General features: G+C 39.6%; 1 protein-coding gene across 7 annotated transcripts in view; it reads left to right on the top strand.

Moving 5' to 3' along the window:
* Positions 1-23,066, top strand: part of KLHL32 (kelch like family member 32) — a 176,855-nt gene that overhangs the window by 129,895 nt on the left and 23,894 nt on the right. For 5 of the 7 annotated variants that reach the window (XR_008444235.1, XM_054021347.1, XM_054021346.1 and 2 more), the window contains one exon: positions 3,458-3,673. Coding sequence is in view for 5 of the 7 variants with exons in the window: in XM_054021347.1 (XP_053877322.1) it covers positions 3,458-3,673 (216 nt within the window). In the remaining 2 variants the exon portion in view is untranslated. Of the gene's footprint in view, positions 1-3,457; positions 3,674-12,258; positions 12,322-23,066 lie in introns of those variants that run through there. The other 2 variants (XM_054021351.1, XM_054021350.1) reach the window with 2 other exon arrangements.

Genomic DNA, 23,066 nt, shown 5'->3' with positions numbered 1-23,066 from the left:
AATTTGCCTTCAATACACAGCCCCAAACTGGAGGTTATGCAGGGGGGGCATGTTGCAATGGGAGCCCCACAAGGAATTTGGTTATCCTGGAGTAGCAGTTCTACCATCAATCAATGGGAAAACCATTGAATTCACTGACCAAGCAGACTTTATCCCATGGGTAGCACCCAGAACCTTCTGGAGATTCTCTTCTCCCTTTCCCATCTTCCTTCTGGTCCACTCTATGTGCCAGCAGAGCAGCAAATGGCCATTTACAAGATCTCTTGTCAGTTTCATTTGGCTCTGCCAGTTCATCCAGCAGAGCAGCCAAGTGTAATTCAGGTAATTTAGTCTTTTCCTCTTGTCTGCTCTGCTTCCTATGCTAACTAAGCAGCAAAGTGAAACTGACGAGAGTTCTTGTAATTTTCGCATAAGGACTGGGACAATGAGGGGTCTGGTAGCAGGGAGCAGAGCAGTAAATTGTAGGAGAAAACCTGGGATTAGGAGAGGGGGAGAAAAAAACAGGAACAAAGAGCAAAAACAGAGAAAAGCCGATAAAACTCTATGAATTTTATTTAGGGTCCTTTGTCACGCTGATGTCTCAAATAACATATATTTGTTCTTGCTGACCCTGCTCTATATAATATAACTTCTTGAGTTTCTGCTGTGCTGTCCTTAGGAAGCTGAGGTGTATGGACACACTGAGAATGAAGTAACAGAGAGTCCTGTGGCACCTTTAAGACTAACAGATGTATTGGAGCATAAGCTTTTGTGGGTGAATACCCACTCCATCAGACGCATACTGAGAATGAAGGAATCACTGTTTAACCCAAGGGGCTGTGGGAAATCCCAGGATTCTAGGGCCTCTGCCTGGTCTGCATGATCCTTTGTGTTACTTTCTAGCCTCCTCTTTCCCGTGGCAGAATAGCTCATTGAGGAGATGTACTACCATTGTCTCTCTTACATGATTAGTCCTTCTGTGTGTGGAATAGAAGCTTCAGGGGGGGAGTTAATACTACATCAGAAAGCATTAACTCCCATGTGGATTTCTGTCTGCATATCCACAGGTTTTAGAGGCGAGTGACCCTTGTAGAGCAACTGCTCCCTGATTCTATCACTCTCCAAAACCCACGAAGAGCCAGCAACACACAGTTTTTGTAGGTGGCCTTTTTCAGAGTTGGGAAGGATACGGTGAAGTCTCTGCTCACTCTCCCTTGTCCTTAGGTGTTTATTCCAGGAGTTTGTCTTATTCTCCTCCACATTGTGTACTTGGCAGGACCATTTGGACCATTATTATTCAGAGGTACTGTGTATAGTTTTGATTCCCTTATTGCTCAGCTGGGTAAGAATAGGAATGGGAAGGAGAGTGAGGGAGTGTTATGATAATTGTGCTTACAAATTTACCCTAATTGAGAGATTAACTGTCAAAAATGTTTATAACATGTCACAATAACCTATAATAACAAATGTTGATGGGAATAATGCTAGATAACCAGACAGAGAAACTGGATTACTCTAAACCCAAAAGTCCATCTTGATATAATCCAAAAACTGTTGAAATTATGCTTGTTAAAAACAGATGATATAGAGCTGGAAGTTAATGAACCAAAATTGGTGTGTTGGATAGTGGGCCTAATTGGTGGACAAAATACTGAGGGGTTGGGTTATTCCACCCACCATACCCTTTGTGGCTTTTTAAAGACTGAGATTTTGGGGGTAAAGAAAGAACAGATGGAGGCTACTGGACCAAGCTTCACTGTCATGGCTGCCACCCCCACTACTTCCTGGGACCCTAGACCTTCTTTGGCTTAATCTTGAGGGGTATCCTTACCAGCTCAGGCCAGAGAGGGTTGGTGATGTCATCTGGATCATTATATCAACTCCAGCTGAATTCCAAACTGCACCTTGGATGAAATGGGATTGGACTTTAACAACAGCAACAGCAGCTCCAGTTCATCTCAACTAACTATTTTCTTTTCCTCAAAAGGGCAGTTTTGGATCTTAATGACAACAGGAACAACAACAGCTTTAGCCCATCTCAGCCAGCTTCTTTTCTTTTCCCCAAAAGGACAGTTATTACCATCTTTAATGCGCTCTAAGAGACTGTGGAATGAGGGGTTTTTCCTTCTAAAAACTCTACCAAGCTGCCTTGTTTAATATTTTACATTTCAGATGCTTTAACTGTTTTTTCCTTCTTTTCTGTATACTTAATGAAAGGTTCAAAGGATTTTTAATGGTGTGTTTGCCATGTTCTAAGCAGTCTGAGGTCTCTGTAGATCAAACCCCAGACCCAGTTTAACATTATTTAATGTTGGCTAGTGACTGGGTTCTGTTAGACCTTTATAGACCTTTGGCTTATATATTCCATCTAAATTAATTACCACAAGGTAATATTCCACATATTCTGATTCTCACGATACATTGAGATGTAGTGTTGAGTTGTTTAAAAACTTTTGTTCCACTACGGTTTACCTTTAATTATCAGACAGTCTCATGTTTGCACTTCAGGCTACATTTTCTAAAGTCCCGCCTCCCTTTTTATGGGTGCAAACTGTGCCTGCAAAATGGTACCTGCAATTGATTGTGGGTACAAATATTAGCAGTCAGGTGACTAGTTACTTTGTTGTTTATTTTCTAGATTTTTTTTTTTACTTGGTTTGTGGTAGTGCCTAGTGTAATAGGTGTTCTCCTAACATAGATGAAGACGTGATCTTGATCTTGAAAAGCATGAGATTGTCCAGATTGTAGTAATAACTTGCCCAGATTGTAGTAATTGCAGCAATATGCCAGGCTGAAAGTGTGGGCCTTTAAATGTGGGATATGTTGATATCTGGGTAGAAAGTACTTTTGCTTTGGTTTAGCTTAGCTTTTGTCAGTGTTCATTTTTCTGCTTCTAGAGGAAAAAGCGGCAAATCAGGATACTGTTGGTGCAGGAGGTGAAGGAAAATCTGTTTTAATTCACTGATGATATATATGTAAATTGAAACATAATTTCAGCATAGAAAACAGAAGTCCTCAGTGAAACTAGAAATCTTATTTATGAAAGTGCATGCTGTTCTCTTTTCAAGGTAGATAAAATTAACAATAAAGAGCAAACAATTGTTCTGTAACAAAGCTTTTTAATAAGTGGAAAGATTTTTTTTAAAACCTGTTAAATTCTGCCAGCTCTTGTAATACACTATGAAACACATTGGTTTATTTATTGGTCCACATACAACTGCGTGTCTTACAGTTGCTGCAGATGCATGCATAGATCAGGCAATTTCAACACAAATGATTTCTGAATACCCTCTATTGTTCACAATTGCCTAGTTTGCACATGCAGTTGCAGTATTTGCAGTAATTGCACATGCAATTGCAGTATTTGCTTTTTTCACACGGGTCAGATCATGATCCTCAATCTGAAGTCACATTTTCCCCCATTTCTCTTTTGCCTTTTTTTCTGAGACACATTTTTTGTTTTCCTTTACTCACCCAGGAATTAAATAGCTTTAATTACTTGGACCTGTATAAGCTCGCTGACCTCTTCAACCTCACTTTGCTGGAGAAGGCAGTGGTTGACTTCTTAGTTAAACACCTCTCTGAGCTGTTGAAGAGTCACCCGGAGGAAGTCCTGACTCTCCCATACTGTCTCCTTCGAGAGGTCCTGAAGAGTGACCGACTCACTTCCCTTAGCGAAGAGCAAATCTGGCAGGTAAGGAAATCAGTTAGTGTAATGTGTGACACTGTTTAAAACCAGGGAAAACTGTTGTGCTGGAGACACTAAAATGATTAAAGGTTCAAAGAAACAATAGGGGGAAAACTTGATTTTGGTGGTAACACAGGATCTGCTCTGTTCTAATACAATTTGTTAATTTGGAAGAAGTCTTTTTGATGGTTGACTTGTATGGCCTAGTATAACGGGGGGGGGGGGAATAACAACGTTGTGGCATAATACCGAATATGATTTAATAGCTTTTAATGATAAAGAAACACTCAGCCCAATACCTATAATATGTTTTGTTACCAAAAAAAAAAAAAATCTGTGAAACAATCCCACTGTAAATCTGTGGAGCTCCAGAATATAGTGGAAGTAAACATCTGTAATATTCATTACAGGAACACTGCTGTTTGTTTCTTATTTGCTATCATGCAATATGGGAGAAAGACAGGGCAAGGTAGGAAAAAATTGTTAAATATATCAGTTTTGGAGAATACTGTTTATCTTATAAAAAGGGAGGTACCCTCGGCTAATGGACAGGACGAGCAATCAGAAGACCTGAATGTTATTCATGGCTCTCTTAATAAGGTACATATCTGCTGGGTGATGTTGGGTAAGTCACTTCATCGCTCTGTGCCTTGGTTTCCCCATCTGTGAAATGGGGGGTATCATACTTACCTTACTTTTTAAGGTGTTTTGAGATCTGCAGATGAGCAGTGCTATGTAAGAACAAAGTTCTTCAAACTACCAAGGCAGAGTGGAGATAAAGTTTAATCCTTTATTCTAGAGACTACCGCACAGATTTATTTCTCAGATTTTGAGGGTAGAATATGTAGTCTTTTCCAAAGCTGCTATTTCCATTAAAATTGAAATATAAACTTGGACTCCCGCCTACCCATCTTTGAGAGATCCTCTGGTGGTGTACTCTTTTAGAAAGGAGGAGGGGATACTCCGGAGTCCTAGCCCTCATTCCCTTGCTCTGTAAAGCAGTTTTGATGAGTGAGGTTGTGGGGGTATTGCTGACTGGCCCATTTGCTTTCATTATCGGTTCACTGCAAGATGAAAGTGTTTCGTAAAGTGCTTTGAGATATCTTGGATAAGAGAGATGCTGCAGAAAGCCAAGCTGCATTAAATAGCATGCTGGCACTGGTCAGTGCGGTATGGCATGCGTTCTCCCCACGTTTGCCATTTCCAGTCTAGTAAGTGGAAGTTCTTAGGTCTCTGGTACTGTGACCCTGGCCTTGCCCTGTGGGACAAATCTGGAAAAGGTTTTCTTAATGGCCTCCGTGACAGTAGGGTGGACACTCCATGTAGCAAATATGATAGTCTATGCCAGTGTTGCAGGTCACACTGCAGATACTGCTATGTACAGCCGTGATAATGTGCTTCTTTTTGAGTGACAACAAACTCTACACTGTCCATTTAAGTATTATCATAATTGCCTCTGTAAAGGTTACTAATGCTGTTATGTAGAATGTTTTAAACTAGTTTTCTGCTGCGGGCAGAAAAAATATATATTTTATTTCTGCTTCTCCAGAATGAATTAAAAGACACACATAAATATTTACCAATTTAGGCATTCAGCAGGCAATAAGAAACTGTTTTTTGCTTTATCTTAGTAAATAAATAATTCCCTCATAGTCAACCCAATAGAGGAAAATCAAATCAGACCAGCTATATTGCCTCAAGTGTAGTTAAGTTCATCATTTTTGCTAAGGTTATAGTGGTAATGCAATATACCATGGAAGAATCTAATATTCAGCCCAGGGTGAAGATTGGGTATGCCAGAGGATTAGTGTCAGGGTGCTTTATAGAAGTGAAACTTGATGGACAGGCTGGAGACAGATCTACAGAATCTCATTAAATTGCTGAATTGTTCATTACTGAGCACTCTCCCTGTAATAAAGTGCTCATTGACTTTGACAAATCCCTATCCCATGTCTTGCAGAAGAACAGCAGAGCAGGAGGTGTTGGGGAAGCAAGAGGAAATTGGCACAAAGTGGGGCAGATAATAGAAAAGCTGATGAGGGATACTACTATTTGATTAATGTGTCCTACCTGTAACTAGTGTAGCATCCCAAAAACACACAGATACACACACATTATAACAACATTGATGCAACATGTCCCCAAGGCAACTTCACCAGTGGGCCTCACATGATATTCCAACCACAAATTAAAGCTACCCTCCCAACGCAGGGTCCCTGGAGAGGATCACAGTGTCCCCAGGGCACTACTACTTTCACTGGTGCAGCGAGGTTTAAATCACAGCATCCCCTGGGTGAATCAAGCCCAATGTACATAAAGATTAAGACAGTTAAAAGAAAAACATGGAAAGTTTGGCTTTGGGATAACTGATGTAGTTTTGCTGGAGATGAAAGCTAAAATCTACTGTAGCTCATGTGTGGTCCATGCTAGATTTTTGTTAGGTTGTTGATTGTGGATTCCCCAGTTGATTGAATGTTGTGAACTACATCCTGAAGCAAGACATATTTTGGAAAGTTTAACAGTAATATTGGCTTCTAGCACACACCAAAATATGACTAATGTTCAGTAAGATTCTACAGTACTATGGTGATAATTCTCCTAGATCATCTTGGAAAGAAAGCCAAGATTTTATGAAGGATATAGTGAATAAAGTAAGTAGTAGTGCACTCCTTAGTAAAAAGTGCACTGTGATTAACAGAAAAATCTTATGAACCTCATTTTCCCAGCCTAAATGGGGCTCTCCTTTGTAAAGATAACTACAAGGAATACAGAAATACTATTTTTTTCAATGTGAACTCTGAATTTTTCTAACCTTACTTTAACTGTGCTAAAACAATAACAATGGTGATTAGGAGGAGCGGGAAGAAATAGAGTTTCTTCTAAACAAATGACTAGAGTAGAGGAGGCTACCAGTTCCTGAAAACATAAGTGTAAGAAGGGGACATTGGCGTTAGTGTTTTGGAATCTATATTTTATTGATTTTTCCATATAGATTGTTACATTCAACTACTATGTGGGATATTTAAATGCTACTTTGATGGATCATTGCAGGTGTGTATGATTCATGGCTTGTGTGTGTAATAATGGATCCAGGTGGGAAGAGAGAATTAAATAGAAATACAGAAAAGACAAGAAAAATCCTGAGAAAGTTAAAACAAAAGTGAATAATTCTTTGAGCTTGTCCTTCCCTTGTCATATGTTTGACTGAGATGATCAACACTGATATTTATTCACAAGTTGTTGTAAATGCTTTCCAGATGAGGATATAAATGTCTAGATTATCATTAGGTGGAAAGTCAATTTTCTCATAATTGGCTATTTCTAAAAGGGCTCATTGGCTCTACTTTAAGGAAGCAGCTGATTTCTTTCCTTTGATAATTTAAAAGGTAACCAACCTTATACAGTAATACATGTTCCCAGAGAAATCTAGTACCAGAGGGCTTCTTGCTGGAAACTTAGGGTGGTAATATGCTAAATTTAAAGGCTATTTAAGCAATAAACTGATGTTACACTTAATATTGCTATACATAAGAATCAGCTATCATCTTAATTGAGAACTTTGATTTTCAAGGGATTAGAAGTTCACTGTTCATAGGATCATAATAATAGTTAGAGATGGAAATATTTCTTACGTCACTGAACCCCGCAGTAGTACTAGTAATATTAGTCCTCCAATTTATCAAATGATACTACACCGGTACTACATTTGATCTTAATCAAAAAGCCAACTCTGAATCGCATTGGACTGAAAGTGAGTATAACAGAGATTTAACACAGATTTGTTTTTTCCCCTCTTTTACTTATATGAAGGGTTGTAAAATGGTTTTTTAAAGTTAATTTTGGGACGAGATCAACAGCCATTTTAGATACTTTTTTTTTTTTTTTTGGTGAAGTTAAGGTTAAAAAGATTATTTTTAAAATTTTACAAGAAGGTCCAGCACCTTCATATCCATCCACCATCCATCTATCAGTAGATATAGATATTAGAGCTGGTAATAGAATGCTGTTTTGACTAATTTTTTATTAGAAAATCCTGTTTTGACAAAACCAAAAATTTTTGCAACACCATTTTGACATTTTTGGTATAAAAAGTGTCAATTTTTCATTTCAAATGACTTTTTATTTCAAAGTTTACACATATATAAATTAGGCTGTCAAGCGATTAAAAAATGTATCTTGATTAATCACGCAATTAATCACGCTGTTAAGCAATAATAGAAAACCATTTAAATATTTTTGGATGTTTTCTACATTTTCAAATATTTTTATTTCAATTACAACACAGAATACAAAGTGTAAAGTGCTCACTTTATATTTATTTTTTATTTCAAATATTTGCATTGTAAAAAACAAAGGAAATCGTGTTTTTCAATTCACCTAATACAAGTACTGTAGTGCAATCTCTTTATCATGAAAGTTGAATTTACAAATGTAGACTTTATATTAAAAAAAAACTGTATTCAAAAATAAAACAATGTAAAAGTTTAGAGCTAGAAAGTCCACTCAGTCCTCCTTCGTGTACATCCAATCGCCCAGACAAACAAGTTTGTTTACATTTGCAGGAGATAATGCTGCCCATTTCTTGTTTACAATGTCATCTGAAAGTGAGACCAGGCATTCACATGGCACTGTTGTAGCTGGCGTTGCATGATATTTATGTGCCAGATGCACTAAAGATGTATATGACCCTTCATGCTTCAACCACCATTCCAGAGGACATGTGTCCATGCTGATGACAGGTTCTGCTAGATAATCATCCAACGCAGTGCGGACCGACGCAAGTTCATTTTCATCATCTTTATCAGATGCCACCAGCAGAAGGTTGATTTTCTTTTTTTGGTGGTTTGGGTTCTGTAGTTTCGGCATCAGAGTGTTGCACTTTTAAGACTTCTGAAAGCATGCTCCACACCTTGTCCATCTCAGATTTTGGAAGGCACTTCGGATTCTTAAACCTTGGGTCAAGTGCTGTAGCTATCTTTAGAAATTTCACATTGGTACCTTCTTTGCGTTTTGTCAAATCTGCAGTGAAAATTTTGTTAAAACGAACAACATGTGCTGGGTCATCATCCAAGACTGCTATAACATGAAATACAATGCAGAATATGGGTAAAATAGCAGGAAACATATAATTCTCCCCCAAGGAGTTCAGTCATAAATTTAATGAACGCATTATTTTTTTAATGAGTGTCGCCAGCATGGAAGCATGTCCTCTGGAGTGGTGGCTGAAGCATGAAGGGTCATACAAATGGTTAGCATATCTGGCATGTAAATACCTTCCAGTATCAGCTAGAAAAGTGCCATGCGAATGCCTGTTCTCACTTTCAGGTGACACTGTAAATAAGAAGCAGACAGCATTATCTCCCATAAATGTAAACAAACTTATTTCTCTTAGTGATTGGCTGAACAAGAAGTAGGACTGAATGGACTTGTAGGCTCTAAAGAAGTGGTTACCAACTGGTAAATCGCGTTCAACTGGTCGATCCTAGAGGATCTCCCTGTCGATCCAGTGGTGCAGTGGGGCTGCCGCTAAGGCAGGCTTGCTCCCTGCCTGCCCCGGCCCCATGCCACTCCCAAAAGCAATCAGAGGCTGTGTCTGAGGGCCTCTTACTCAGAGGCTGAGAAGTGTGGCTACAGCTCCCTCTCAAACCATGTTATGTCTGCTTTACACCAGTGGTTTTAATGCCTCGTTTTCTCAAACTCTCAGTGCTATTCTGAGTTGGTGAGGTTTTCAAAAAACAAAACAAAGTGACTGAAGAGCACAAGTCCCATTAATTTTCAATGCAATTTCTGAGCTTAAGTCACTTATGTGCTTCTGAAAATTCCACCTTCTATCCTTAATACAAGGTTGTTACTGAGAGATATGAAATCTGTCTTTCCCCCATACCATCTAGGGACTGAGTGAAGCCCAAATTTAGATTGCTATCCAGAACAACAGATTTTTAGTAGTTGGTTGTCATTTTGGATTGTTGAAATGTGCTATCACACCAGCTCTGATCTGAAGTTTTTCACTGTAAATTATTTGACTCCATACAGTAATTTTTAACTTGGAGTGAAAAAAATTGACATTTCTCAGGGGCTTCGATGTGATTTGACAAGATGGGACCTAAACCTTGGCAGTTAGGTGGTACCATAAATCAAATAATAAATAACAATACAGAAGAGGAAGTAAACGTGGGAGGAAGTGGTGCAGTGTCTAGTACACTGACCTTTTACCTCTGGAGAAATGCTGTCTTTGGCAATGGGTGAAATTGTGCCTGGTGGCCTAATGCTAGTCCATAGTTGGTATTTACCTCAACAGTAAACCACCACACTTAAACACGATTGCTAGCCTCTCTTTAGGAGAGGTCCACGACTGTAAAAGCAGGACTGGTGCATGTCTGAGGGCCAAGATGTATTAGAAAAATCAGCCTATTGTCTTTGCATGTTATGTCTGCTTTACACTAGTGGTTTTAATGCCTCATTTTCATAAGCACCTACTTCACGTAAAAATAAGAACCAAGACAAAGAACAACTCAGGGGCCATAATACAGAATAAAACATACTGATTCTGAGTCTCACTTGCACTGGTGTAAATCAGGAATAACTCCACTGTAGTCAGTGCAGTTATATTGATGATAAACTGTTGTGAGATCAGAGTCAAGACCACTTTGGAGGGTTGATTTTGTTATTCCTAATCTATTCCTGATAGACGAGTATCTAAACTGACTTGTAATATCTACCAATGACGGTGTTCCTAACAATCTCTCTGACTGTTTCTTCCATTGACTAATTGACTCTATAGTTACATAACTTTTTTCCTACTAACATACATTTTTCCTAATACAGTTTATGCACCATTTCTTATTGTCTTAGAATCACTGACCAACAAGGAAATTTGATCCCTGTCCTCTTTATAACATCCCTTTACATATGTGTGGAGTTATCTCCCCTCATTCACCTTAGCAGTAGGCTTAATGTTTTCTTAATCTTGTCATTAGTTGACAATAAGATTGTGTGTTACTTTCTTCTGAACTTATTCCAAGTTTGACTGTTTTTTAACATGAAAATTTCTTATTGCTACTGTAAACCTATGTAATAGTAATACAGAAAGGTTTTATTTTACATTAAAAAGCAGTGTTTTATGAAAGGCATCTCTGTGTTCTATGCTTCTAATTATCATTTTGATACATGTCGATTCCACTCCATGATTTTTTGCTGCAGGTGTAAGCAATAAAGAAATTACTGGAGTGCATTACTTTTGCCTCAGTGTCTTGCAATAATATTGCCCCACCTAATTTATCCTGGATTAACTGTAGAATTGCATAGAGCATCACACTGGTAGGCAGAAGGGCTGCTGTGCCTGCAGCTCCTGAATTTAGGTCATCTCTGCAGCTAAGTAGGGAACATGGGATTTAGTTTAAAAACAAAGTGCAGAAAGATGACACTGCGGCGCATGCTCAACAAGATGGTTTCTGTATGTTGTATTTGCATTGGTCTATCTTCACGGAGTCTAACACACAAGATTACTGAAGTATAATTGTATGTATCAATGTACAGGTGTATATTTAAGTAAAAGGAAGTGTTCTTGATCATTAGTGTTGTGCTGCTATTAAAGCTACAAGATGAGGAACAGTATATTTATAGGTTTGACTTTATCTATTTATTGTTTGCAGTGATAACATACCTATCAGAGGACATCTAAGTACAAGTACAAAAAGTAAAAGCAGTAATCATAACACATGTCTAAGCAAGGTGGCCACTCAAAACAGTTGTCCCCACAGTGCTTAACATCAGCCCTCCGCCCAGACACACAATTATAATAAACCTTTGCTAGTTAAAAACCTGATTAAACAAATGAGTTCTGCACTACTTCTTAGAAGTTGCCTAACTCAGGCTGTGGGGGTGGACTTCAATGGGAGCAAAATCTAGAGATAAGAGGCCTCTATACCGAATGCCCAGCTACCCATTTCAGTAAATTTATCACTAAAGATGGGCAGCAAAAGCTTTTTTTTTTTTTTTTAATATGGAGATATACCTATCTCATAGAGCTGGAAGGTCATTGAGTCCAGACTCCTGTGTTCACTAGCAGGACCAATTTTGTCCCAGATTCCCTAAGTGGTCCCCTCAAGGATTGAATTCATAATCCTGGGTTTAGGAGGTCAATGCTCAAACCACTGAGCTATCCCTCCTCCCATTCCTGCAGCTTGTACCTGTGAGATAGAACAGAGGGTGGGAGAGAGCTGGATTCTGGGCCATTTAAAGCTTTGCAAATTAACACCACCTTATGGAAATTTTATGACGCTGGTCACATTGGGTAAAATGTTCAAAAACATCTGTCTGGATCCTGAAAAGTATTTAGGCATCCAACTCTGATTTATTTCAATGGGAGTTAGGCACCTAAATACCTTTGAGGATATGTCCCGAAGTCCCATTTAAAAAATGACTTAAGCTCTTAGGAGCCTACATCTCATTGGACAACAATGGAACTTAGGCTCTTAAGTGCCTAAGTCACTTTTTAAAATGTCACTAATGTTCCTAAGTCACTACGGTGTTTTTGAAAATTTTACCCATTACTTTAATTCATTACATTTTTTTTTTTTTTTAATCTGAAGACCATCATGCGGGGATGAAGATTCAGCCAGAGTAAACAAAAGTGGCAACATTTTGGCAGAAGGTCAGTTGATTAAAATGTGAAGTGCTCTATACTTGAAGAAGATAAGTGAACAGCATCTAATGTACTCACTTGTTCTTTTCTGTAGCTAAATCAAAAATAATCAGAATTGAGCAGTAAGTCCTAAAAGATTTTTTTTTATTGCTGTTGCGCTGTCCTTTGAGACGCATTCTTGGCAGAATTCAAGGAAAACAAAAAAACAAATTGGCTGCTGACGTGAAAATGCATAAATGTTCCTACAGTTAACATTACTGGGCCCATCCTTGTTAGGAGTAGGCTCCTGCAGTGCTTAGAGATGTAGTGCCAGACTTGCGAGCTCATAATGTGCTCTGAGTGGACTTCTGCAATCAGATGTCTGATAACGAAGGTATTGAAGTGGAGAGGAGGAAATAGACAAACTCAGGAAGCATCAGGGTAGGAAATCCAAAAGGGCAGAGTTACGGACTTTTTACCAAAGAGCTTAAGAGTTGGGGTTTTTTAAAACGAATTGGGGGGGGGAACCCCATTCCTCTTGCAGTTAATGTATTTGTGATGTGACTAGGAAAAGCTGCCTAGTTATTTCAAGGCATTAAAAGGAGAATTCACATGTTATGCTTGCAAAAAGTATGCATACATCTTCTCCTTACAAAAGGCATGCATTCGGATAACAGAAGCCACATTTACACATGCAATTCTGAGGTGCTGCATGTTCATTCTTCCGTTTTGTAGACACAATACTGGCACACACTTTTGGAAAAATAGCCCTAATGTTTTTGTAGCAATATGGCAACATAGAATATATGTAACCTAATGACGAATATGCATTTTAATTGTATGGTTTGCATAGGGCCTGAGATGGTAATATATAAACCCTTATGTAAAAGTCCTATAGATTTGTGGGACCAGCCTATAAAATTTCATAGAAAATTATATAGCAACAATAGATTTCTAAAGGATGGTTCAAAAACCTATAGAAAATATAATAATTACATTCTATAGGTATTTAGATTAATTTTTATATAATCTTATGGCATTTCTGTAGAATTCTTTTTCCTGCCTAATTAATTCTATAACACTTATAACACAAATCTGTAACACTTAATCAAAAGTTACAGTGCATTTCTGTGACATCTTAGCCTAAAACATTATTTAAAAATCCAATGCAAATCTGAAGCCTAGTCTAATCTAAACTTTACAGAAAAAGTTATTATTGTTATTTCATCCCCCCTCCCCCCAGCCTAAAATGGATCTAATGCAGTTGCTAACTTCAGTCTCCTAGATTGAGATCAAACAACAATGGAGAGTCATGGCTAGACAAATCTATTTGTGAGCCCAGAGCTGTTTGTTCATTACTAGCTTTTAGAATCTGTTCACCAAATAATTGTTTACAGTGGGTACTTGCTTATAATTTTTAACCTTCTCTTTTCTGTGGATGGATCTGTTCCAAATGACACAGCAAGGTGCCTGGCCTTTGGTCCCTATTTTTTTTTATGCTCCCATATGCTCTGGTAGATTGTCACTTGCTGTAATTTTGCACTCTTATTTCTCTGTGACAATCTTGTATAAAGAAAAGGGTATATTGATTGCAGCAGCAAGTATAGGCTTTCCACTGCCATCAGTCCCAACTAATTTATTTTATTTATTTCTTTAAATTTCCAGATGTGCTCATTCTAGAAGCACAGGACTGGAGAATGGTTGCTAACAGTTGTGTATCAAAGCTGTTTGCTCCAGGGGAAACCCACTAATATAAATTGTCTTCAAGCAAGGCAGCTGGTTGTTGCAATGGAATTTCATCACTAGGTAGCCCTACTGCTCCACCACAGCACAAAGGTTCGGGGGACGAAGAGGGTGTGAGGAGCCCATTCCTAAGGCCTCAAGCACAGATCTCCCAAAAGGGACAGGTCATTGCATCAACAACATGCACCAAACGGTGGAGCTAGCCAGCTGCCCAGTGGGAATTATGCTGTACCCTCTGAAACTAGCAATTTTTCCTTCCCATCAAAATATAGGCTATTTTTGCCCTGGTGCTGCAATTTGCTCAAGGAGGAATCCTGACTCTTCCTGGTAATATGATGCCCTAAAGGCACAAATGAACCTCATATGGTAATGTCAGGTCAAATGTAGTGATCTGATTTGGCCTATCTTATGCAGAGGCAAAATAGCCTGGTATCAAAGTTTTAGCAGGCTTTATTTTGTGGCTTGACATTTGACAGAATGTTAGCTGGGTTTCTGCTGGGAAGGTTATGGTACAAGAGTGTAAAAGCCAAGAGATCTTGATTATAGATGTGCCACTGATTTCTTATGTCAAATCACTTAATCTCTGGTTTCAGGGTAGCAGCCGTGTTAGTCTGTATCCTCAAAAAGAACAGGAGTACTTGTGGTACCTTAGAGACTAACAAATGTGTTAGTCTCTAAGGTGCCACAAGTACTCCTGTTCTTTTTCACTTAATCTCCCTTTATCTCAGTTTTCCTATCTGTAAACAAGTACTTCAGAGGGATGCTGTAATTTATTAATTCCCATAAATTGCTCTGAGAACCTTAGAAGAAAGGTGCTATGTAATTTTAAAATAATACCAGTAATGTTTTGGGCCTAGTCCCATAGAAGTAATGATAATCTAGATGAGTGGGATTTATTCTCCATTCTACCACCCTCCCAACCTCCCCTTTTGTCTTTGTCTATCAAGATAATTCATGAAAAACAAAGTGTTGTTATGTAGAGAGAAATAGTATCTGCATAGTTATGGTTGCAACCTGTGTTCTGTAATAAGGCTGACTTTTAAGTACTATCTTCCCCCTTGTAACTCTGGAAAAAACAGATCTTCAAGTTTACAAAATGATAAGGTTAATGATGAAGCAGATTTTTTTCTCCTGAAAATACAAAGGAAATTTTTACATTCCTTCAATTGAAAAAGTGCCACCTTTTTGCAATTTTTGTGAAGTTTTTTCTTGTCCCTATGTTCTGTAAGTAAACCACAACTTTATGAACTCTAATTTTATGGAATTCTTGCATTTAAAAAGCCTTTACATCGCCTAGCTGGATTGTAGGCTAGTATATATACCTCTGCTTTTACACAATTCTTATGTAAATGTCACCTGAGACTCATAACATTAAGGTTTGACTGTTTCTAGAAAACAGAATTTAGTTTTAACACAGGATTCACTTGATCAGTATGTCTATCTAAACTTGGGTCTAGGTTAATTTCCAAGAAAAATAAAAAACAGAAATAGTAAAATAAATGTTATCAGGTAAAATTTTCAGAAGCACTTAGGTAACTTTTTACCCATTATTCCTAATGAAACGAATGTCCATCATTATAAAATTGCAACATATTTTTTCTAAAGTTCTAAAATATTCTGCAGAGCTTCAAGGTGTTTTAGAAAATGCCTAGAGATTTTACAAAAGTTCTCTATCACTTACAAAAACTATTTCTGTCTTAACAAGTATTGTGTAAACCAATGGGCCTGAGAAAGGGCCTGCACAGTTTTGTCATTTAGGGAAGGACAGATGGTCTTACAGTTAAGGCACTGGCCTGGGCCACCAGAGATCCAGGTTCAAGTGCTGGCTCTGCTAGAGACATCTTGTGTGATTTTGGGCACTTCAGAGCCTCAGTTCTCATTCTCAGCATTGAGCTATTAATACTTCCCTAAAAAAACAACAAGGAGTCTGGTGGCACCTTAAAGACTAACAGATGTATTTGGGCATAAGCTTTCGTGGTTAAAAACCTCACTTCCTAGGTCAGTGGTGTTGTAAGGATAAGTGCATTAAAGTTTGTGAGGCATAGCGATCCACCAGTGATAGAACTACCCAGGTAGCCCCAAAAGTTGTTTCTCGTGTGCCCATATTTGAATTGCAGCCCGGAGCATATGGTCTGCCAGACCTCAGCTCTAGGATATGTATTCTCTCATTCTTCTGGGTGAGGGCTGTACAGGACAATGCATCTGACTAGCCCCACAAAGAAATCAAGCAATTAAGAGTGATGAATGGTGCCCTAAAGCTTAAACATTTTAGGCAAATATATCTTATTAACACTTGAGAATAAGTAAGAAATCATTTTAATACATTGTGATTCACTTTAATACAGTTAGTTCTGATTAATTCAATTGCTATTAATATAGCAGCATTATGTACCTCTAACTAAATTACATTGTAATTTATCATTTATGCTACCAGACTGCAAAACCAGCCGGTCACAATGCTGGATGACTGAATGTTATTCGGTGCTGAAAGTTAAAAACAAAATTTCAACCATTAGAAACTAGCTAATTCATGGAATAAAGCATGCTTTTAGGTAGCTGCATTCTGGGTTGTCATCATTAAGGCCAATAGAGCCCAGATCAGGAATACACCAGCCATGTTCATGATATCTGAGACATGAAAGTCTGTGTTTAGCTGAGTAAGGGCTTCTTAAGGAAGCCTCCCAAGAAACTTCACAGTAGCAAATTGCAGAGCTTCCAGGAGCAGGAAGACATCATGTGAATGAGGTCCCTACATCCTGCTATCCACCGCTTTTGAGATTTAGGCTCATCTACCCCACTCTTTGATCATGTATGCACAAGGGGCCTAGCTAATTCACATTTTGGGGAGAATAAGGCTGGCCTTCCCTTCTCTGTGCTTGTCAGGCTCCACGACTCTTGAACGTGGGTCTATGGGGGATCCTGGGAGTCCTCACACGCAAATCCTCCATCCAGCAGCTCACAGACAGCAGCTGGAACTGGGGTCCAGGAAGCCCAACTTGGACACAAGCCTCTTCCCCTATGCTCTGGTTGGGAGCACTCCAAGGCTTCTGATTGGACTGCAGCCTCTATTTAAGCCAGAGGAGGAATCAGGAATTTGTCTTGTACAGCTGAGCTTCACCCTGTCATGGATCGCTGGTCCGATGTTTATCTGTTCCTGTCTTCTGATCCTGATCTGGTATGCTGACAAGGCCCGGTAACTACCTCCTGGTGCCTGCCCTCTGGTTCCATCATCTGGTCCTGATCTCATGGTATTCTGACTCAACTTGATTCCTGATCCATGGACCATTGACCTGTGGCCAATGTAGGATGGCCACCTTTTCAAAAGGCAAAAGCGGGTCACATGAAGGAGCCATGACCCATCTGTGGTACTGTCCCTTGTTCTTCCTCTTCCCCCTGAGGCCCCACTCCCTGGCCAGGCCGGAAGCCTCAGCTGGGCTGTGGTAAGAGCCTCCCAGAGAGCCCGGGCCACTGTGGGGAGCCCCCAACCATCCACCTGCCCTGGGCAGGGGGCTGGGGTGCCCAAGAGCAGCCACCGACTCTTGTCCCCGCCCCATGTAAGGTGACAGATAACTACACCTTTCTGCTTAACAGTAGCAAGCTTAGTCGCAGACTTCCATGACAATATTCCCAAGAGTCCACTCGACCTATATGTTAATTGTGCAAAGTAGCTTAGGCTTGGCAGGGAGTGAGTGGGAATGTGCAGTGGTTAAAGATTGAAATAGGAGGAAGCTGGTGCTCTCATCTGTGCTAGCCAAGAAAAAGGGGGAGTAGAGAGGATGGGGATCTCCCAATTCTCCCCCCCCCCAAATGCCCTTTACTTTAACCCTGGTCCTGGAATGCCTAATCTATTCCCTTTCATCTTGGATCCATAGCACTTCAGTGTCTGTGTTTATTTTTGGAGCCATTACACAACCTGAGTGAGCTTCTTTCATTTAAAAAAAAAAGCACACACATTTTAGGAACGTAGGAATTGTCATGGTCCATCTATTCCAGTACCTGTGTCCACAGTAGCCAGTACCAGATGGTTCAGAGGAAAAACACCATAGATGTGTGATAATCTACCCTCACAAAGGCCTCATCCTGATCCCGAACAGGCAAGGATTGTTTTAAGTCTTGAAGCATGAGGTTTAATATCCATTTGATGCACAGGTGTACTGCTCACAGCCCCAGGTTTTCCAAAGAAAAATACATTGTTGTCAGCCATAGACATCACTACAGAAAAAGGAAATACAAACAAAATAAAATGGAATCCTCTTTGCCACCAGCTCAGTTAGGGTCCTTTATTATGTGGGTGCTTATGGCGGTTTCCTCATTAACTTGGTTAATGTGTGTTATTTCTGCTTATAACCCAATCCATTCAAAGAATTAAATCTTTCATTAGCCAGCACATACATAATGGACAGGAAACATTACAAAATTATTTAAAGCCTTTTGCATTAGCATCAGCCTCCTCCCTCCTCCCCCACTTCAGACAAACATTAATCTTTGCTGCTAAGCTTCCTTTTGTTTTGCAGCACTGAGCTGCATGTTGATATATGGAAGTGGGGCCTGATTGGTGAGAGAACATCTGATGCTGGCCACGAACAACACAACGGGGAAGAAAAGATCTACCACTCTCCACTTGAAATACCTGCTCTATTCAGCTGTACAGAGAGATTCCTTTGATTTGTAATGCTTCCCTTTCAATAGCCATTGGCATTATGGAAAGCCTTGTGGCTGGAGTGCAGAGCTGGGAGAGAACTGGGGCTTTACAATCTTTCCAATTTTAATCAACGTGGGCCAAAATTAACTTTTAAAATTTGTAAGGCACTCAGATCCGAGACTGATAAGTGTGGTAATGACAACTAAACAAATAGGTTCACTTTCCATCCCTGTAGAACTTCTGCCTGAATCAACTGCAGCCTGCATGAAGCTTGCGTATTGATACACTGAGCACAGTAACTGATTTCCACTTTAATCTCAAAAAACAGACTCTGTTTGATTCTGTTATTCACTCTGAGCGGAAAAAGATTATTAATGTGACATTCTTTAAAGTTTTTTTGTGGAAAGGAGAGCAATAATGCAATAAATGTATTGGTTAAGAGAAAACATTTGCAGGAGATCTTTGCCCATCATTTTTTATCTTCTTTCATCATGAAGAATGTTAGCTGTGAGAAACTGTTCTGCTAATCAAACAGCACTGAAAGGTTAGGTCATTGGAAGTCTTTAGTCATTTTGTGCTTTTCAAGAGCGAATTTGTTAAAATTATGCTGAATACCCACTTAAAGCCTCAGCTGAAAACCCTACCTGTGTTTTATAACTCTGCACTGTCAGAACTCATAATAAGTCAAACATTCTTTCAGAGGTACTCATAAGAGAGAAAAAAAACCCTGTAAATTTAAGAGTAATTTCAGATTGTAAATGAAAAAGAGAGGCACGACTGTTCATTTGCACCAATCATGCCTTCCTTTCATCTGCTCTGATTAGGCCTGGTGCGGTTTCATCAAACTACTCCATCACTGAGCTGTCACTCCAGCCGTCTGTTGATTGAAAACAATCAGGGCTCTGATGGCACAATTATTCTGACCCTTTAACTAGAGGCTGCTGTGATAATGAAAGGTTGATTATGATAGTTTGTGCCTCTTTCAGTTTGCCAAGAAGGTTAATTTGGGCATCAGACGGATGTTTAATGGGCGCTTGCTGGCTACACTGAGGTAAATGAGAACGTGCAGTCTTCGATATTGCACGGATATAGTTTGGCTGTCAATCATTGTCATTTTGAGTTTGTGCCTCACACTCTGGAAATCACATTTTATTTCTTCTTTGGGATTTAATTTATTCTGTGCCCTGAGGAAGTTCTTTCACTCTCTGACCTTCACAGTAGCTTTCTCTGTCTTTTTTTTCCCCTCCCCTCAAATGGAGCCCAAAGGCACAACACATCCAGAAGAACATTTTTTCTTTCATTTTCTCTTAAAACCCTGGAAACTTTAAAATCACTGTTTAGCCCTCACCTTGAATAAAAGTAAATGTTTTAATTCTGATGGTAAAATAAGAGTGTACAAATGAAAGTGAAGTTTGCTTGCTTGCTAATGCAGCGTCACAAAGGGGGTTGCTTATATATACACACATTCATAAAACTGACAAACAGCAGTTTAAAAATATCTCTGTGAGACGGGGCATATTTTATACACATACACAGATTAATGTAGTGTAAATGTGATCTCAGTAACATCCTACAACTTTTTGAATCAGAAAGTCTCCCCTCTTTTCAGGGTTGAGGGGCAAGAGGCATTTCATTGCAGATTCAAAGATTATTAATATTTACCAATTTCAGATTGAGAGAATCCTATGCATAATTTTGTAGTTGTTTGGTTCATGGCGTAAAAGAGATGCAAATACATAATAATTTTGATTGTTCTACATGCAGCTCATTACAATCTTACTTTTATGCACATTTTTCTAATTAAAAAAAATGACAGAAGGAAAAAGATTTTATATATTTAGCCATGTTGTTTCTGGATCTGAGTCACTCGCTCTTGATATTGCTAACAAATATGAGGTAGTACCTGCAGAGCACAATTTCAAAGGAAGTCCTGGACATTTAGTCACAAGACTACTGTTAACTCCAGAGGTGCTGACTTTCATCTCCCTGAGGCCCCGCCCCCACTCCACCCTTCCCCTGAAGCCCCGTCCCACCTCTTTTTACTCCTGCTCCGCCCTCTCCCCGAGCTCACCCTGCCCTCATGCCACCTCTTCCTGCCCCTGCTCCACCCCCTCCCCCAGCTTCTCCCACCCACCACCAAACAGCTGATTGGCAGGGCCTGCTGAGCAGCTGATGGGTGGAGTTGGCGCCTGTGGTTAACTCTGTCCCATGACCTGAAGAAGAGCTCTGAGTAAGCTTGAAAGCTTGTGTCTCACCAACAGAAGTTGGTCCACTAAATTATATCACTTTACCCACCTTGTCTCTCTAATATCCTGGGGACCAACAACTTCAAGCAACCCTGTTCCATGTTTGTTTTTTAAAATGTTCATGTGTAAGCTTAGCTTTGAGAAGCTCATGGGATTTGGTACTTTTTTTCCAAAAGCAATATTTGGGTTGGCCCCATTTGTTTTTATAAATATGCACTAATGGTCCACCCAAAGTCCACTGGAATCAGAGAGTCCTTCCATTTTCTTCAGTGGGCTTTGGATCAGACCCCTAATAAACAATTGGTTCATTAGTGCTCATTCTTGGGCTTGCAAGCCCCCTAGGAGTTGAGGTCACAGCCACAATGCCCTTTCCATATTGCTACAAGGGAGAGGGTCCCAGTCAGATGGGAAAGCGGTTTCATGGAAGAGGGGAGTAAGGAAAAGGTTAAGAACCCCTGAATTACCTGAACTCCAATCAGAGGCCAGATCACACTTCCAAATTTTGTTCTGGAGGAATATTTTACAGCCAACACACCCATTTTCACTATAGTAGGTGCACATAGAAATGCAGGCTTGTCAGTTGGAAAACAAACAACCAGATAAAGCACTAAAGTTATAAATCCCAAACTCCATTAGTTTGGCACAGATCATAAATAGATGGAGAATGTTAGTGAGTTCTCTTTCTATAAAGAGTGCATTGTTTTCATTACTCATTTTGTCTCATCAATATCAATAGGTCTAAAACTGTGTCCCAAGTGCTTATGGTAATTATGACTTTTTCTTTTGGCTTGTTTGATTACAATTCCACAGTGAGATGTAGAGAGGTTGTTCAGAAAAAAATTGTGTCAAAAAAATCTCTGCTTCTTTTTTCTTTCCACATTATATGTTATAGACAGAACTGAAGAAATCTATTGACGTTTGTTTTTAATGTCCTGTTTTGTTTTCAATCTCTGAGGCCTGATTCTGATCTAAAACTGTCACATAATTGTCTGCAGTGATATGAATGGATTGTTCAGGACTAGCTAGAATTAGCCCATATCAATGGAAGGATTTGATGAGACTGTGGAAACCGAATGGCTGGGACATTAACACCTAGAGACCAGTGGTCAAGAGGAGATTTTCCCCCACTCTCATCAGGGAACCTGAGCAAAGGCCAGAAGCTGGAGAACAAAGGGGAAGGTGTCTGGTGGCTTTAAGAGCTGAGCTCACAGGGTCGCACACAGCTCTCACCTGGAGGTGACAGAGAGGGACAGCTAAGGTGGATTCCACAACGACTTGACTGGGTGGAGCCCTGGCATTGACCAGGATGGACTATGTTTGAACTTTTGCCTTTCTGTGCACTGCTAACCTAAGGACTTCCTGGTGCTGTATTCCAGTAGACTAATAAAGCTTACTCTGTGTTGGAAAGGCTGCCTGATGTCACTGCAAATACTTGCTGGTGTGCATTGATCCCTGGAGAGGGTGAAAGTCTGTGACCAGGAATCTGTCTCAGTTGGACTTGTGGAGGGAAACTGGATTGCTGGAGCCCCGAGGCTAAGTCTTTGAGGCATTAAACCATGGGACCTACCTTTATGACAACAGGGTACTGCACATCCTAAAGCCAGCTCTGTGATAGCATTGTAACACCAGGCACTCCGCTTCTCAGCAACTTTCACTATTACAGGGAGGGCATTGCATGTGCTGTGAATGTATACGCTGAATGGCATATTTAGTGGATTTTGTGGCTTTTATAAAAACAAGCTTATGCAAATATCATTTTTCAAGACACTGAAATTGACACAGCCGTCATCGTTACCAGTAGCAAGACAAGGGAATGAAAACAAACAAGTCTAAAGCATTTGGCTTTCTTTCTGCATACTTACCTACCTACCTACCTAGAAAAGGCCCAGCGAGGAATCATATTAATATATGCTAGTTGCAAATGTAGGCCTAGGATCACTGTATTAGCCATGCTGTGCTCAGCACAAGCTGGGGTGGGGGAGCTGGGCATAGGCAAATCTGACATTAAAGCCTGTCATGTATGTGCAGTGTACATATTAATAGTATTTCACACATTTTTAGAGAAAAATTTATATTTTATATAGACAGTACACAGTTCCAACAAAGCCTTTATACTGCCCCACAAAATCATGTATACTTTCACTG

The sequence above is a fragment of the Malaclemys terrapin genome, chromosome 3 (genome assembly GCF_027887155.1).
Source record: "Malaclemys terrapin pileata isolate rMalTer1 chromosome 3, rMalTer1.hap1, whole genome shotgun sequence".
Classification (NCBI taxonomy): Eukaryota; Metazoa; Chordata; order Testudines; family Emydidae; genus Malaclemys; species Malaclemys terrapin.
Note: the sequence above shows the minus strand (reverse complement) of the source record. Positions and strands in the feature narration are given on the sequence as shown.